At 39.4% G+C, this 18,986-nt stretch overlaps 1 protein-coding gene and 2 long non-coding RNA genes across 4 annotated transcripts; 2 read left to right on the top strand and 1 right to left on the bottom strand.

Moving 5' to 3' along the window:
• Positions 1 to 215: 215 nt before the first annotated feature.
• LOC108873604 (adenosine receptor A1) lies at positions 216 to 3,416 on the top strand. The gene is made up of 2 exons (XM_018661894.2): positions 216 to 1,282; positions 1,414 to 3,416. The coding sequence occupies exons 1-2, from the start codon at positions 954 to 956 to the stop codon at positions 2,066 to 2,068; spliced, it is 984 nt and encodes a 327-aa protein (XP_018517410.1). The 5' UTR covers positions 216 to 953; the 3' UTR covers positions 2,069 to 3,416.
• Positions 3,417 to 3,550: 134 nt separating this feature from the next.
• Positions 3,551 to 12,112, bottom strand: LOC108873605 (uncharacterized). Of its 2 annotated transcripts, none has more exons than XR_001959513.2 (2): positions 12,025 to 12,112; positions 3,551 to 4,942 (listed from the first exon to the last, which is right to left on the bottom strand). It is a non-coding gene; the product is annotated as an uncharacterized LOC108873605 (long non-coding RNA). The 2 variants fall into 2 exon arrangements; XR_001959511.2 differs by lacking the exon at positions 12,025 to 12,112 and adding an exon at positions 10,737 to 10,786.
• A 1,138-nt stretch (positions 12,113 to 13,250) lies between these two features.
• Positions 13,251 to 13,686, top strand: LOC127143114 (uncharacterized). Its single transcript, XR_007814313.1, has 2 exons — positions 13,251 to 13,379; positions 13,551 to 13,686. It is a non-coding gene; the product is annotated as an uncharacterized LOC127143114 (long non-coding RNA).
• The last annotated feature ends 5,300 nt before the right edge of the window (positions 13,687 to 18,986 follow it).

Here is an 18,986-nt window from a genome sequence, read left to right as displayed (position 1 = left end):
AAAAAGTATGAAATTAGTTCTGTTAGTGAAAAACCTGCTGCTTAGAATTAGCTTGTCTTATGTCTCCTTTGAAATTGTCATTTTACATCTTAGTACCACATTCTGAGATGCTGTCCTCTATAGTTTTTAAAATGCAAATGATTTTTATTTATATTTATATTTATTTATTTATTTTACTTTTTGTTTAGGCTTTGAGGTTGATGGTAGTGGTGTGAAAAGGTTGGTTGTAAGGTGATATTTCCTGGAAGATTATTCAGTTCTGTTGAAGGCAAGTGCAATATGATTACAAAGCTCGTAACTGTAATTATTAACTTTGGAGGCCTTTTCATTTCAAGATTTTCTTTACATACACAAACATTTTTAATTACTACAGAGACGATTTTTAGAGAATCTGAAGTCTAAGGTGTAAGTTAGCAACATTCATTTATGTAGTTTAAATGTGTGCCAATAGTTGATGTATACACAACCACTACAACCAATAGCATGAAGCCCACATGAGTGAGAAATAGAAATCAGCTTTGTTAGGGTTTTGATTAGGATCACACTTGAAGAAGTTTGAGATAATTCTTAATAGCAGCTTTCATGGCATATAACAAAACAAACTGTATGTCATATAGTTGTCTCATTTCCTCCAGACAGAAACAGAAATGACATGAGGACTTTTATTGAAGATACTATTGGTTGGTTGGTCAGCAATCTATTACAACTGCCTACAGTTTGAATGAGTGAAACGCCACGCCGAAGTGATATAGACCTGCTGAAAATTCACATTCAAAACTTGCAGGAACTTTTCGCAGGGTGTTATGACAACTTGAAAAAAAAGCAGAGTGGCTAAGGACTTCCTCAAAAGTTTCACAAGATAGAGATGAAAGATAAATGGCACAGCACGTTCAGACTCACATTCAGACACGCCACACCAGTAACCATCAAACATCAGCCAGGTTGGAAGCACAATGACTGTGAGTGAAGTGATCTACACCTTTTTGGAGGTGCTCATTGCTGTCAGCTGCTGTTTGGGTAACATGTTGGTTATTTTTGCTCTGTGGACCAGTAAGAGCATCCAGCTGCCCACCTTCTGCCTTATTGTCTCTCTGGCTGTTGCTGATTTTTTGGTGGGCTGCGTGGCCATACCTCTGGCTGTGGTGGTGGACGGACGAGTGGAGACTTCATTTTACGGCTGCCTCTTCATCAGCTGCGTGGTCATCCTGTTGACTTTAGTCTCAGTTTTATGTCTTGCGGCTATTGCAGTGGACCGTTACCTCCGGGTATACATCCCTCTCAGGTATGATTTTTTTTTCTAGATGGTTTGGTACTGGACATCACGACAATTATGTTTTTACATAATTTCTGTTTGTACTCTGCATTTTTTGAAAACAGTACAACTATATTAGTAATTACTGTTTTTCTTTTTAGGTACAAACGGACTGTAACACGGAAACATTCATGGCGTGCGGTAGCAGCATGTTGGCTTGTTGCAATACCACTAAGCTTTGCTCCCATGTTCGGATGGTACAACCGTGAAACCTTGTCTAAGTCAGGCAACTCTACCTTTGTCTGCAAATTTATAGAGGTGATCCCCACATCATATCTGGTTTACTTCAACTTTTTCCTCTGCACTTTGACACCTTTGTTGATTATGACTGTATTGTACGGATTTGTATTCTGTACCATTCGAGGAAACCTCAGAGAGAAACCAGGCAACAGTGCCCAGAAACAATCTCAGAACTACCTCAGGAAAGAGAAACAGCTGGCAGGATCTCTGGCCCTGGTACTGGTCCTGTTTGCCCTGTCCTGGCTCCCTCTCCACATAATGAACTGCATTGCTTACTTTGGTGGGCTGAATGTTGTACCAGAGATAGCTTTCCATGTAGGCATCCTTCTTTCTCATGCTAACTCAGCTGTAAACCCAGTTGTGTATGCGTTCAAAATACAAAAGATCAGGACTGCATACCTGAAGATATGGAGAAAGTATATTGCATGTGGAGAAGAAAATCAAGGATCTCAGTCAAGCCAGACGATGGACAACAATCTCAGCAGTAACATTAACAGTGTGGTCAATGATGAGTGAGGGCAGATTTTCCTGTTTGTGTGTTTGTATGTTCTGAGGGACTAAGTTTCGATTTACTACTATGCATAAACACACAAACATGTAAAACATGATGACGTTGTGTGAAAGGTAAAGAAAGTCAGTGAGGGTATTTGAAATGTATTGAAATCACATAGCCACGCTTTAATTGATGAAGATGATAGTAGTGTTTACTGAAATGGTAAAAAAAAAAATCCTGACATCCACTGAAAGCTCTATTATCTGTTATGTTCAGGAATCTGCATGTGTTTGTGTCCTGTATATGTGGGTGAGTATACATGTCTGTCTGTATTGCGAAAACTGTCTTGCAGAGGAAAAGGTTGACTTCCACTTGTTTTAAAAGCTCTAGTTTTTACACCAAGTTTCATATCACTGTTGTTTTTCTGTTTCTGTTCAAGTTCCAGTTCTTCAAGAAAAGAAGAGCTTTTACATCAAATGTGTTTAAACCAGTCAGTCCACATAAACTAGAAACCAAATAACCAAGGGAAAGAAACCTAAACACAGTGTAATGCTGTCCATTATGCCTGCAGTAAATCCTTCCTTTTTAACATTGTAAATGTTTTTTGAGGTTGAATCAGACAATTTAAGTTAGCTGCATGTTAAGTTTTTATTTGTGTTATTTTCTTATGGAGTACAGTATCATAACAAGGCAGTGCAGTGAGTTTCATGAAAAAGGCAAATTCTTCAGTAAACATTTTGCACCAACTTTTAACAAACATTTGTTGGCATGACAGCACAGCTACTGACCTATATATTTATTTTTATCTCAAAAATTCAGCTGAAGCTCCCCCTTGATTTAGTACGTATTGTATGTTCATTAGATTTACTAACAGACGTATGCATGTTTGTGGTTGGTTAGTTTCATTTCCTGACTTCTGTGTACAGCTCAACTTTCCACTGCACACACAGTGTGTAATGACACTGAAGCTGAATTAAATATATTTAATGTTTATGAATACAGTTTTTTAGCATTACTTTCTGCCTGATGTAAACAGCTTATGCAGATAAACAAATTTCTTTCACCAACACTAGTACAGTAGTGAATTTCCAAGCTGTTCGTGCAACATAGTGATATGACTCAGTTTTAACTGCAAAAGCTTAAACATGTCTCATTTCCTGCTTTGACTGACTGGGGCACTTATGGTGGAACTATCCATTAGAAATTAAACTACTATCAATGCTGTAATCTTTATGTGGTTATAAAATGCTCCATGGTCCACCATGAACTTGCTTGCAAGTGCACCATGAAGTCTATAAGCTGCTCACTTTAAAAGACCATACTGCTTAAAGAGCACTTCACAAACTGGATTTACAGTGATACATTTTGCAACCTTTTCCTAAAGAATACAGCTTTTATATTTGCTTTATTGCCTTTGTAGCATTGCATCATTCATCACGTTGACAATCACACTGAACAACTGTCATAATTCTAAACGCTCTTATCAAGGCAGAGAGAGATCACAGTTAGATTTTCTTCAGTCTTTATTTATCTGACAGACCTATATGTATGATAAACAAACGTTAGAGGAATTTGCAAAGCTGTGGAGAGGAAAGAGAAGTCCTGAGCTAAGAGAAGTGTCAGCTTTTGCCCCACTGTGGATGGCATCATCTTGAACTTCCTCCAGCTATGTCCACAGTGATCGGTGTTTTGACAGGCGGTCAGTCAGTGAATGAGAAATAAAAAAAATCATTAATCTTCAGAGACACAGACAAAATGCATCAGAGATTTCATATGTGAGACAAAATATTGTTGTGGTAAAAATGTCAGATGCCATCAGCATGTGCCAGTCTTCCAGCTAACAAAACAAGCCATAATACTTTAATTCCACGTAACGCACAGATTTTCTTGGACAATCCAGCAATGGTCATGCAAATACCTTTATTTATGTGTTTACTGCAATTTGTGATTAATCAATGTGCACTTTGTGACCTGTCAAATTGTGGTCTGAGTGCATTTGTAGTTTGATGAATGATTCTGTCTTACAGCTGAGGCTACAGTTATCAGCTCTGCAAACTGTATTTGCAGCAAACTCTATTGTAGTTGTCATCTTCAGTGTTATTTGATTGTTTCATTTTATTGATGAGCATATTAAAGCCATTATCATTCTGTTTTCATGAAACATCGCTGACAGTGAGTAGTGTCTGCGACTCAGCAGTCTTCCTATAACATCTCTCAGACTAAGGATGTACTATTAGTGATAACATTTTTTTTGTCAAATACCTTCACACAAAAAGGTGTTATGAGTTCCTTTCAGCTGTAGGATGTTTTGTGAATATGGCTCCAGATACATTAAATAGAGACCCCAAAGCTTTCCAGTGATGACAGTCTTTGGCCACAAGATGGCATCAGAGTGGCTCCTTCAGTATTCAGTAAATGGGAGTTAGCTTCAATCCAAGCACTCATTGTACCTCTCAAGGAAGGTAATAGACTGTATAGTTATCACCTGAGTAGGATTTACTCCATCCCACAAACTATACAACCTACTACCTCACCTTGCTAGGCTCAACTTCAAGCACAGCATCCATAAAAACAAGAGTTCATTCAATATGTACCAACTTCAGAACAAGATAGATCAGTTCCACCATTGTATCTGTTAAATATCTTAAATCTTTGTTGCGTCCGTAATCTCTTCCCCAAATTTACTTCACTCAGTCCATGAGTTCCATTATCCATAAGGCTTCTTATGTGCACACAGGCTAGAGGCATCACAGCAGATCAGCCTGTCTCCTTAGGAAAGACAGTAGATTGCATAGTTATCTCAGAGGGAGGACACAAACCCCACAACTATTCAATCTACTACCTCAGCCTTAAGAACAGATACTCTTGCAGGTAGAAGAGGGCACTTGTCAGTCGAACTGTGAGACAAAAAATAAAGAGAATAAGTGAGTTCTTCGATGTCAGTATCCACCAGTGGTTGAAAAGTTTCCTGTGACTGTTAAAATATTTGGGCATTTATTGTGTTACAATTTGTAGTAACCTATTGCAATTGCATTCCTAATTAGTACTTGAAGCATACACACATACATACTGTTCAACGACATTATGCAAATGACAACCCCCACCATGGAATGAGGTAGTGTGGTAACAGTTTTATCAGGAATTACCTCCTAAGAGCAGTTTCCACTCTAGACTCCACTATATTGTAGACTGTTGTAAAATAAAGGCTTGGCTCACAGTATTTGACCACTTGCATTGGTCAGTGCAAATGTATTCAGCCATTGTTTAAGACAGATGATGGACACTCTGGACATGTATAATTCAATGAGACTTTCTTAATTACCTATGCAAAATACTCTTCTGTCACAATAGAAAGTGTAGCAATCTGTGGAAAAATCACTTACATTCAGAAATGCTGGCACATAATAAGGGCAGCTGTGCTAAGAATTAGTGCCTATATTTCTCTAAGACTTGCCTTGGGTCTTTCCAGGTACACTTCCCAACAGGCAGAATAAATAGCTCAGTTTAAGCATGTGTTTCCCCAGTTTGGTCCCTTCCGTCTCTACAACCAGAAAGTAATGCAAATCAAAGGAAGTAAAATGGAAAATGGCAGTACCTCGGCCATTTTAGGGAGTTGTTTGGCACCTATACCCAACATCTGTGGTGCAACCTGTTAACTTCTACCTCCTCATTTGGATGCCTATCCATACTGTTTATTTTTCGCCAGATAACGATATGGCAGATGTAGGAACTGACTTAGAGGAAGTGCTTGTCTGTAAATCATTTCAGAGAGTTGATTGTTGCAAGCATATGCCAAGAAATCCTGCTAGTGAATTTTGCTTTTGGCTTTAGAAAATTGCCCTTTTTGCTCAGTGTGAAAGCCACTTCAAGTCTATTGAAAATGGAATCTGTTTACTGTGCCAGCTTGAGTCTGGGACACAAGCTGGGCAGAGCTGTCTAGGCCCCGACAGAGCCATACTTTGGCTGAGCTGACTGAGCCCAGACACTGTTATGGTAGATGACGATGGTCAACCCATGCAAAGGCTAGGACGCTTTGCATAAATTAGCATGTGAACCATGGTCGCTGAAAAGCGGCTGGGCAGTTCATTAACATTCTGAATTCCTCTTTGGTCTAATTAATACTGACAGTGATTGAAATGTTTTGGCAGGATGTGCGGCTGTGGTGCCAGGGCATGCTCACTGGGGCAGAATGAAAAGGCACAAGGGCATCAGAGAGCAGAGGCCTTAATTGAGATGTTGAATTAATTAGATGGTAAATGGTATCAAACTCCTCTAACTCACTGGCCAATGCAGAGAGGATGGAGTGAAAGCAGGACTGCATTCAACTTTTTATACAAGGAAAGTTGTGTGAACTACAAACAAAAGTTGTTGCCATTACTGCATGGTTCCCTGGTGAAGAATTCATACTGTCTGGAATAATGTATTGGTAGGATTGACACTTGCTTATCCACAATGATAAAAATGATGACCTAAAGCTTAAACCACAGTTATCATCTTACATGCTCTGTTGTCTCACGTGCTCTGTACATCCCTGGTCTATTCAGTCAGCTCACAACACTGCATTGCATCATTTAAAATGATTTAATTTGCATCTCTGATTTTCAGAATAACTCCTCTTAAAATTAAGTGTTTGCATTTTTCATTAAATAATCAGTGGTCAATCTGATTCAAACATCCATTCTCCTGTCTCAGCTGATTTTAAAAAATTGCTAAACTGTTCACATCACTTTAGACTGAAGTTGTGATTTGCAGGGGAATACACAGGCCAGTGAGGCATGCAAATGTTTTTTAGTAATTCATACCTTGATTGTCTCCAAATATTGTGTTTGTAATTGTGCATCAACTTATTTAACAAAAGGTATGCTAGAGATAAACACTATTCACCACCTCCATTAAGACTTCATATGGGTGGGTAGACTTGCAAACAAGAACTAAAGAAAATGTTTCTTTTGTTTTATTTATTTTTTTTTTTTTTTTACACCCGGAAGTAATGGTTTGACTTTCACAGCATATCCCCAAACTCCTAAAAATAGGAAAATGGCTGCTCTGACGAAGGAAAACTGTTATGGATCCATAACAATTACCGGTACAATCAACATGCCAATGAACATATCACAGAGACTGTTTTTCACTGTTACTTAAGATAGAAATGTCCAGAGCAGCTCCCCATATCTTACAGTGGTAATCATTATTAAAGATATCCCTGATTTCATATGCTCAGGTGCCGAACAAACTGAGAATTTAGTAGACGAAGGCACGAAAAAAATACCCATTACAAGTTGGCGTTGGTCCATGAAGATCGGCGGAATTCGGGGGACGACTGTGAGGGAAAAGACTGAGGTTGGTTCTCTTATGCGGTTCTCTCCAATATTTGGTGCCAAGAAATGGGCATTGTCTGCGTGCCAAGCTGAATCTCAATGAGACAAAAAGGGGGTGATGTCGTGGATGCAGCATGGCAGAACCCACCACTGAGGGGGGAGGAGAGTGTTGGCAGCCAAGCAATGAGAGGATGCCATGTCAGAAAGGGGGTATGACACCAGACAGTAGGGTATAGTGGCATAGCTTGCTACCAGATGCTTAGTGCTGTGTTCGTGCTATGTGACCTAGGTGTTCACATATCTGGAGAAAGGCCCATTGTTCCATAGGCAGACTTTGTCCATATGTTGGACAAGTGGTTATGTCTTGTACGAGCTTGAGGTTTCAGTACAATCTGTGATGCCTCATGTCTAATAAACTTAGGTCAGCAGGGGTTTATGTCCATCTGGCACACTGACTCAGTCTGCCATACATCTTCACTGGCAGTGACTGTTTTGATTGCTTTATTTAGGACATGGTTTTCTAAATTATTTGTGATTTCAATGACAGATCAAATAACTTAGCTGGCTACTAACAAATTGAATCCAGAAAAGCACCTCTGTCCAGTATCTAGGTATGTTTTATGTTTTCACACTGATTGACACTGAATATATGATAGTTATACTTTTCATGTATGCAGGCAGTCTTATTTAGAGAGGATTTGATAATTTTTTATTATTTATTTATTTTTTGTTGTCACATTAGTATCCTCATGGACAGTCCAGTATTTAAACTGTTTCTTAGTGTTTGTTGATTCCTATTTAGACTTTTCAGTTTTGAACTTTTGGAGATACTATGGGAACTTTGAATTAATGCAGACTGAGCCCCACAAAGTCATTTTTTTCAGTTTTAAGTTCCGTCTTTGTTTTTGCTGTGTTCCTGTTTGGTGCTTATTCTCTATTCTTCTTTTGTGGTGGCTTTTTAAAACACATTTTCATTTTATGCATTCAATGAACACTTTTAAAAATGTAAATATTAGGAGTCTGGGGGTTAATTCAAATTTGTATTTGTATGTGATTGAGAAAAATTATTGTCATGTCTGATTTTAGGAACTTTTGTCTAGTCTACACCAGCCGTTTGTTAATGACCCGTTAATACAATCCAGTTGTACAGTTTACTTGGCTGCTTGTCACTGGTGTTATCACTGAGTGGTTGGTAGTCAAGTCAAAGACTGATTTCCCCTTCTTAGATAAATTGATTTCGGTAATTGCACAGGTCTGAAGTGGTACAACTATACAGTATTTCATAAGAAAGAACCAAGGGTTAAAGTCCAAAAAATAAGCATAATTTTGTGTAGCAGATTTTTCTTTAATGACCCCTTTGGTTGATCTTACAACCCCACGTGGGGGTCCAGACCCCAGGCTGAGAGCCACTAGACTATACAATTCAATATCTGGTACTAATTGGACAGGAAATGCCCCCTTACAGTATGTCAGGGGGTCATTAGATGAACTGACTGTGCTTCTAGAGCCTTAGGTCAAACCTCTAACTTAAGCGTATGTGCCCACACATGAAGTTCATTTGGAGTGGACTTTGATTTAGTCTCAAGAGATGCCAGAGTTACCATGCCACTTTTAAGATGACATACGTACTGCTACTCTAGTTAATGCTTAAACATATCATCAGACATGGTAACACAGAAACAGTAAAATATTGGCAAAAAAAAAAAAAAAACTCCCAAGTTTATTGAAAGTTATAATAATAATACTACTACAGCTTGACTGTACTCTGCTTTGGGTGCTTATAATGAGTAGTTGTACAGTGTCTTTCACAGTGTACTTTTTGTTACATTCAGCATTATAATATCTAAACTGCTAGTAATGTATGTGTTAATTATTGTGATAATGTTAAGAATTGTTATTTTATTGTATTTTGATCAAAATACAATACATAGTTTGGGATGTACCTCTACACAAATTCTGTTTATTTGTGACACTTCCCCTGAGGGAAAACTGAGCATTAATGGCAGATTTTGGACCAAGATAACATTTTCCACCATTGCTGGTATGCTAGGGCTGGTGCTGACAGCTCTTTACTTTTTCAACATTATCATGTTGTTTGAGGTACTCTGTATGGGTTTGTTTATGTCCTGATATATCATTAGAGTGATGTTGTTTGTGGTATATATTTTGTCACGGGCTGTGGAAGTTTCCTTTCCTTGAGCCTGCATGTCATATCCATATACTGCTGCTACACTTAACATTTAGTGAAGTAGGACAGATGGATCTTTCTATATAGAGTGACGTTCTCAAGAGACCTAGCTAAAAAAGTCTTTGCAAGTACTTTTGTGGTTTGTTTTAGTAAAAGTTAGATGCTTGATGTCAATACAGTGTTTAAAAGTTTACTTAGTGAAACATTGTCATACGTGGCTCTGTCCTGCCACGGGAAAACTGCCAATCTAATATTCCACATAGGTTAAGACTAATGCTAAGACACTGGTGGAACATCTGGAACATTCAGATGTTATTCTCAGGAGTGTGCATTTTTCTTCAACATCTGCTGATTGGTTGGTCAGAGCTAGAATTGTTTTAAGTTGCTTTCTGTGTGATATGACGTTTGACAAAATAGTCAGATCAAATGCTGTTTATAGCCTGTGAGTCAGTTTTACTAACAAACAGGAAGGGCTTAATGTGTGTATGCAATATGACCTGATAAAAGCAACAGCCTAAAAAAAAGAGAGACTTTGATCCTGGTAACCACAGAGTCACTCTAACCATGGGGAGGAGAGAAACGCAAATAGCGGAGGATATGGCTTTCCAAACAACATGTCATCAAGCAGCATAGCAAGTTCATCTGAGGAGAAGTTGGGGGGAGGAGGAAATAAGTTCATTTTCTCTCTCTCTGCACATCCTCCCTAATCCCTCCCCCTTTTTTCTTCATTCACCCTTTCTGTACAGTTCAGTATGCCTTAATCTGTCGATATCACACACTCAAACACAAAAAGCTGACTCAACTATATGCAAACAAAACCACAAATAACTGCACACCAACTAACATGTGCCCACATGTTTACACAATCAGCTTGCAATAAATCTTTCACAGAAGGGATTAATCTCTTCAGTAAAAGAGCCGTTGTTTTTATATATGTAACTAATTTAAATATTAATGTTTTCATAGCTTCCGTGTTTCTTGCGGTTAAGTAACCCCAAACAAACCAAGTTGGCTTGATCTGAAACCGAGACCCTGCAATCTTACAATACAAGCCCCTTCATGTATAGAACAATGCTTGCAACAGAGGGATCTGGTTCATACTGGTTTTTGAACAGGTCTATCAAACAGCAGCATTCAAGAACAATCCAGGAGTGATGCAATTTGCCCGTATGATATAGAACCCACATATTTTTTCGAGATGCTTACTCCACCCGTGTGGTATACTTTTTCATTTTGTGGTAGATGGCAAACAGTAGCCACATTACAGCTGAGGGAGATTTTATGTTGCCTCTGGTTACAGATTTCTCACACCTACATAGCAATCCTGCAACACAGAAACCAAAATGTTTAGTAAAAGGGGCTAAATGGCTTTTATCTCAGAGAGTTTCTTATTTCAAACTTAGAGGTAATAATCTTTTTTGATGGGATGAAATTTATTTGTTTGAGCTACTGGGGTTTTAGTGTCTCTAGGCCCGACCTGTAAATTATACCTAAATGTTGCTTTTTACTACAGTTCTGTACTTTAAGAGGCAGTAACACAACCACTAAAATTTCTTTTAGGGCATGAGGGCATGTTTTCTCGAACATCGCTGTGTAAATGGACTATTCATTACAATAACTATGTACAAATGGTCATTATTTCTTACTACATTTAACCCGAGAAACAACGTTATTTAAAACTAAATCCTGGTTTGTCTTAGTCAAGCAAAAACGGTGGCGATTTAGGCATTGTGTTCGGTGCAAGCAAAGCAGACACGTGTACAGTGTGGAAGGTGACAGTAAAAGAGGTGTAAAAGTGCAACAGACACAAATAAAGGGAGGCTTCAGTACAAAGAGGAGTATCAAGGCCCAAACAGAAGCAGAATCAAAATTCAGAAATACCTGGAGGTGACTTTTTTGTACAGGCGAGTGTCAGGCGAGTGTTCACCCGCAAAGCAAGGCCATGGTGGCGTCAAAAAAAAAAGAAAAAGAAAAAGGTGGTTTAGATAGGAGACAAGAATGCATTTCCACATCCCTCTCTTTCGTCTGCAAGACGAGGGAAAGGCTGAGTAGTATACCAGCAAGCAACCCCACTCGAACAGGGGCTGGGGCTTGAGAGCTGTTTCTGGGCCATGCCCTCCTCTCTCCCTGCCCACTTTTGCCCTGCTGCCAAGAGGGAGAGACAGCAAGGAGAAAGGGAGACAGGAAAGAAATCATGAAGTCACAAAATGTTGTTTACACGCTGTTAAAGATCCGAAATCCTTGTGGAATATGCATAAAAGTAGACGTGAGTTTTGTTTTGAGGTGAAGTCACAGAGTTGATAGAGTATATTGTTGCTGAATAAAGGGGGAGCATTCACATGAACTGTAGATTATGTGCCATCAGATAGACACTCACTTGACTGTAGAATCAGGAGCTGGGAGGGGAGAAAGAAATAGAGAGAGGCAGGCACAGAAATAAGCTTGGGTAAAGGAATCAGAAGTGAGTACTTACATGCTGCCTTGTAACAAAGCCAAAGGGTTTGACAGATTTATCTACAGTTGGCCAAACAATTCAGTGTCAGATATTCCTGAAGCATTTCAGAGCAAATGAGTTAAAGGCTTCTCTCAGAGCCGTGCAGTAAAGCCTTTTGTCAGCAGTTGGCATCATTCCCGGATAGTACATGCCTCACAGTTCCCATTTTCGGTAGTCATTCCGGACGTCTTTAGTTGTTCTGCACCTGCCTGTGTTTTTATTTGAATTTGCTGCACAGCAGATACAAGAAAATGGTAACCACTGGGGTTCTGATTTGATTTGACTGTAGTGGTGAATGGAAACCAGTGTTTGCTGTCAACAGAACAGACCAAATGAGAGATCTGGGATGTTTACCATAATACATCCTCAAGTCATAGAGATCTGAAGCGAAAATAAGGGCAAGGGAAGAGTCAATCTCTGGGCACAAGCTAATCCAAAGATAATGTTTTGCACGGATCATCACCAAGAAATGAAAATCACTGAAATAATCCAATGCACAAGTCCTGAAAAGGGCACAACAAGTATGCCAACGCCACCGAGTGCCGTGGACACTCATCAGTATCTTTCCTCAGGCAATATCCAAGACAGCTTCCAGTGTGACGTCACTGACTCTTCATTTTTTTAAGCAATCATATCCTTACATATACTTTAAATCGTATCTCTTCCCCATGCAGTCTTCTTTCCAAAACATGCTGTGCATATTCTTGAAAAATCTGTAGTTGAAATGATCAAAGAAATCAAACATGAATCATTGTGCTGACATCTCAGGCAGGTTGAAGAAGAGGAGAGAAGAGGAGAGGAGCTGCAAACTCCCTTTATAAATCTCACTATGTGTTCTTCTCTTCCTGCTCGCAAACAGAGCTTGTAAAAGTTTCAGCTGCAAGGGCTTGGGCCAGCCTCCACTGGCACGGTTTCAAAAGAGCACTGCCTGTTTCAGAAAAACGAAGGGGACAAGTCTGCTAGGGGAGTGCTGGCTCTTTGCACTCTCTCCCACCACCCTCTCTCTCTCTCTCTCTCTCTCTCTCTCTCTCTCTCTCTCTCTCTCTCTCCCCCCCCCTCTCTGGGACTCGGGGCAGTGACCGCTCTCAGGACTTTTACTCTCTGCTCTCAGGGTAATGCCAGCTCGTGCCAGCTCAAGTCGTTAAGGCATCTGTTCATCTGTTAGGGATTCGCGGTCGTCTGGATCGCTCCAGGGAGGCTGGTCTCTATCGCATATACCCAGAGAATAGGAAATGCAAGCTACAGCACTATTTCCTGGATACTTTGTCCTCCATTTCAGATGTGTGTCAAGCTCTCACGAGGCTCAGCGCTGCTTGTGTTACAGTTCACACAAGGTTCTGGCTGCTTTGCCTTTATTTCTGCTCTGAGTGGCTCAGGGATTCTCATCTAACTTTCCATGTAGCTTGACACTTCATAGTGGTCCAAATATATTATTTTTCTTTTGCCTTGTTTTTCAGTGCAACTTTTCTCTCCCTCTAATGGTGTACTTGCTCCTCTCTGTGCAGGTGGAGCACTGTGTACTGCCAGAAGCATACAAGAGGGAGAGCTGTGTGAAATATTATTTGCCAATACTTATATATTTTTGTAAACCTGCTGTGTTCAGTAATAAAGTAATGACAGGACTGATTTTTCAACATTTTATCATCATGTCAGGAATGATTTCTTTAACATTATCAACTCTACCCTGCTGGATTCATCTTTGCAAAGTTGTAAACTACTGTTGTCTGTGCTCTAGAAACACACTGAACCTTAACACAGCTCTCAGTGCAATGGGAAGTGTGTCAAGGATCACACAACCGACTGTAAGCTGTAAAAATACAACTGCTTCTTCTCAGAGCTTATAAAAACACAGTTGTCTTTGAAATCTACAGTAAGCGGCATATTGTATGTGCAGGCAACTGCCAAAAAACACTGATTGTTATGCAAAAGCATGTTCCTCCAGTTGTTTTAACAGCTAACTGTGTCTTAGCTAGAATGTATCAAATATATGTATCAAAACCTGAAGGCGTCCATATAGCGTATCATAATCAAAATAGACAAAACTCGTATGCAGATCTCCCAGTCTTCCACAGATTATCATCAGCTACACATATTTACGATCATATATGACTGTGTGAGAGTGTGCAGGCATATGTGTAGTACTTTCACCTATGCATCAGTATGCATCCACTTAAATGTTTGTGAAATTCTGAGGATTGAGTTGGCCTTAATAGCGTCACAGGCGCCAGTGACTAAGGACTCTCTCTCCCTCCACTGGGACGTCTATTTGAGATTCTACTTACAATATAGCAGTGATGTCATCACCTACTGACTGTACATAGTGCCTGTACATCAGTGTGTATTTCAGTGGCCTCACCTTCAACTTTTTTCCTCTCTCATGGGTCAATAAGGGCAAGTAATGCACTATGCATTGTATAGCCATAATATGATCCCCTGTAATCTAGCAAGGAGGATTTTATTAACGAGGAAGCGATACCAGAAAGGCTTGTGAGTGAAGGAGTGTTCTCAATTTGCTTTTTATTAGATTTGGCACGTTGCTGCTTGAGCTTTCCTGGAGAACTTTTGTTCAGCATTGTCTCTTATCTTCTCACCAAACCAACCCTGGTGGTCCAATGAAGACCACATGTGTACAAATACAGAGACAATTTTGTGTTGAGAGGAACAGAAACGTGATACTTCAGCTCCTGAGACAGCAGCAGAAAATTAAATTCACTTGACAGTTAATCAGATACACCAAGCTAAAATTAATAGTCTTAATACCTAAAAAACATTGAATTTGCTGCCCCAACAAAAGGATATTAGAAAATCTTCAGTTTTTTTGTTTGTGATTGTGAGCTGTGTGGAGATGTTACATCTATAAACTACAGCTGTGACAGTGGATGAGGGAAGAATTTCAGTCCTTTTTTGTGGAGTTTCAATCTGTACCATGAGACTAGTAGCAAATGCTGCTGCTACTGCTAGACACAGTACATAGAAGGCTCTGTAGTTCAAAATAGGCAACTGTCAATTTTAGTTCTTAGTTTTTTGTTTTTTTTAAAAATAAGCTAAAAATGAACTTATATTTATTGATTTGCTGTGAAATCCAGATGTCAGTAGTAAAACTTAAAGCTGTGCTAAGCTTGATATTTTATTTTTGACCACCTCTTAAACTCCAGCATTTGCAAAATTATCTCTCACTTTGGCACTGCATACCCTAGCATGCTGATCATTTTTGAAAATTTGTCCCGCTGGACAGTGTTTACTGGCCTCATATCCTGTGCAACAGATTGAGCGATGCTGTCCGTAATGGCTTTTTTCCTTTTCTTTGTAAGTGGGGCCTCAGGTCCAGAGTTCTCTGGGTGAAGCAGGGGCACAGCAAGTCCTCCTTTTCCACAGAAATGGGAGGATGAACCTAGTCAGTCATAGTTTTAAAAAGGTATCCTTCCACAATGCCAGACAATAACTGTGCAAAATATGCACTGCCCTTTGTCAGTCTGCCCAGCTAGCTAGCTAGTGGACAGAGAAAATGAAAGTTGAATTGGGGTTATGACTCTGAGGGAGTAGCCCTATCTCTGTTTTTCATCCATGCACAAAAAATATTTTCTGTTCTATTTTGAGCATTTCAGCCTCAAAGCACCACTTGTGTGTCTATAAACTTTATGTTGTGATTAACAATAATTATAATAACATAATTATTTGACCTTGTATAACCTCATCTCAGACAGAGTTCCAAATTTGGCATATGGAATAGGATGTGCCTGTGTTGAGACTGTGTGTTTCATTCTATCTACAACCCAAGAGACTATTTTTGCTCCTGAATAGCATCTTTCCATTTATAATGAATAGAGGAGACCTCCTGCCATTGTCTTCTTCTCTACCCCTGCACATTCCTTGAACAATCCCTCCTTTGGGGATAGGTTAATTTAACCCAGGTTTTCCTGTTTCGTCTTCATTGTTTGTCCTTCCTGAGATACGGGCCCTCTCTGAGTTGATGATTCACCCGGCTGCACAGTGCCACTGAGTTCACGTCCTTACCAACATGCTGTTTCAGCACTAAACCCATGGGTGAACCAAAATATCATCATCATACCCCCTCCTCAAACACAGGTCACTGCCACTGGAAGCTCTACCTTTATGTATTTAACATAATTCTTCCTGGCTTAGTGTTTGCACAACTGCTTTGAATAGTCCCTGTTTCACCATAACTTTGATTGATGTGTTTTCATTTCATTCAGGCTTGTTGTTACAGTTGTTGGTATAGTAAGAGCTAGTTTTACAGCCTCTCTGGTTTACTCTGCTCGCTGCTTCTCATTGCTTCAACAATGTTTACCATCTTGCTTGCAGTAATAAAACACAACTGACATGAAAATGATGTGGAAACACAGCGTATGGTGAGAAACACACTGTAGTTTCTGTCTCTTTAAGATCTTTGATGGCTTCCCCACTGCTCCCTTGAGGTCGCTGGCCTTCCTTAGGCTGCCTGCCAACTGCCATGTTACTGTCAAGCGTTTGCAGAAATGCCAGCAAAGCCATTAGTCTAGACCCTTTTCAACAGTCAGCAGACTGAACAGCACGACGATGAGGAGAGACAAAGGGTCTGGCCTCATAAAACTACAAAACTCGTTACTTTTGCTTCTTTATTTCCTATCACGTGTTATTGTTCACTTCAGCAGTGATTACTCTCCTCCCATCTCCCCTTGTGAGCTCTGAGACCACAGCCAGACAGGACTGAGATAGCTTTGAGGTTGTAGAAAACCACCTTTCCGATGGATAATTATACATCTTAAACATTGCTGCTGAGGTCTAGTCAGTCATTTTTGAAATATGTATGCGTAAATTAAATTACAGTACCTCCACGTGCCCCTGGTTCCTCACAGCTGCTCCTTGCATTGTATTTTTGTCTCTTGGGGAACAGCAGCATCTAGTGGTTGAATGAGGAAATCACACTGTGTTTTTGAAAGATTATATGGTCTTTTCTAATTTTTCTTGATTTAGGAAGGCTCACATGTTTTCAGCATCGCTCTGCTTCACACTCGTACTGTTGCACAGTAGGTCAAACACAGGCCAACATGCTTTTCCTTTGGAGCAAATGGAGACTTTATTATAGGCATCTTACCTGTAGCTGATAAGGTAAAGAGAATCTTTGTTTTTCACTTTCTCTACCTTTAAACCTCAATTTTCCCAGCATGTCTGCACATTAAACAAAAGATCTACTGGTCATAAACCACTTTTGCTAATTTTCAGGCTCTTGTTATTACTGAAATTAAGCTACACATTTTGTTTGACCTGAACACTCAAGCCATATTTCTTTTTCATGGAAATCTCCACAGCTTTTCAACGAAAACTATAGAAATGCTCACAGATGGTGAGTGGCTAATTAGAGTAATCCCACTTGAAGGGTTAGGGCATCCTGGTTGTGTGGTAGTTGATTGGGGGGACGTGTTGCTTTGTTAAAAATCCTCTTAGAAGTTGGGTCATGTGACCCCTCTGTGGGCTGCAGGATGTGTATGGAGACTTATAGCATGCACAAGCTGGATGGAGTAAGTCACAGTGCTGCCTGGCAAAACCACTGTCTGGTGAGAGATTGTATTAATGCATGTTTTTTATGTTATATGTTTATGCATACTGATATACCTTTACACACAGGTGTAAATGTATTGGATATCTTTCAGTCAGTACAATTTCTTTCTCATGTTTGTTCATTAAGACCAAAATCTGGATGTAACCATTTTCCACATCAGTTATGCCTCTCCACAATCACATCGTGAAAGAGGCCTGGACACAGGACAGGTATGTCAACATTACCCCACAACAATACACATATAGATTTTTTTTTCCCATATGTGAGCTATCCTCCTTGTGCCTACCATTAGCCCTACCTGATGCCCTGTGATTTTCTGAATGATTATTCCTGCTTTACCACACCCACTTTCCGCCAGCACTAGCCAAGTGGTGCTAAACCAATAAGTAGCAAGGGAAAGCTTTGCTTGTTGTTGTGAGGCAGGCCTACTTAGTCTCAGTTCCCATAACCTGTGTGACCTGTTAATGTAGAAATGACACCTGTACCACAGAGGTGTCTGGATATGGGAGGGGTAAGATAAGACACAGTCATGGCTGCCAAAATCCTTATCTTGTGTGTGTGTGTGTGTGTGTGTGTGTGTGTGTGTGTGTGTATAAATGTATTTATGTATGGATGGATTTATAGATAGATAAATAGATAAACAGATTAATTGCATCGATGAATGTTAAAAATACCTGCACAGGGAATATGCTGTGTATTCTCACATGTGACAAAAAGAGAGATGAGGAAAGAGATGAAACAAAGATAAATATGTTATGATGATTGCCTGTCAATTAATTCATAATCATGAATGCCTTTATAAGCTTAAAAATGTCTTTTATGATATTAAATATATATATAAGTATCCTTGGTTATAAGTATCCTTGGGTTTTGCTTGTTGGTCAAACAAAACAAGCAATATGAACATGCCAACATAAGGCTTTCGGAAATTGACATTTTTCTGACATTTTATGGACCGAAAAAATTAAATGATTGATTGAGAAAAATTACATGAATTATGATGAAAATAATTGTTACAGACCTTGTGTGTGTGTGTGTTGCTTGTGATGCTGCAGGGCTTCACACACACACAGGTACAGAGAGGTTTGACCCTCTGTGGTTTGATGCTGAAGCTTAAATCTTCTTTTGATTCCATAAAAAGAAACACAAACAACAGATCAGATCATTCACACAAACACTGTGCAAACATTGATTCATACTTTAGTTATATCACCTGAGATTAAACTTCACCAATAACAAACAAATAAACTAAGACAGAAAACAGAGAGACAAAATCAGAAACATTTATAAAATCATGAACAACATTTCTAATATGATCATTTCAGTCACCACATTAAAACACCAAAACACTGGAGGATGGAAGACAGAGCATCCAGTGATG

The sequence above is a fragment of the Lates calcarifer genome, linkage group LG12 (assembly GCF_001640805.2).
Source record: "Lates calcarifer isolate ASB-BC8 linkage group LG12, TLL_Latcal_v3, whole genome shotgun sequence".
Classification (NCBI taxonomy): domain Eukaryota; kingdom Metazoa; phylum Chordata; class Actinopteri; family Centropomidae; genus Lates; species Lates calcarifer.
The sequence above is the reverse complement of the archived record's forward strand: the minus strand, read 5'-3'. Positions and strand labels throughout refer to the sequence as shown.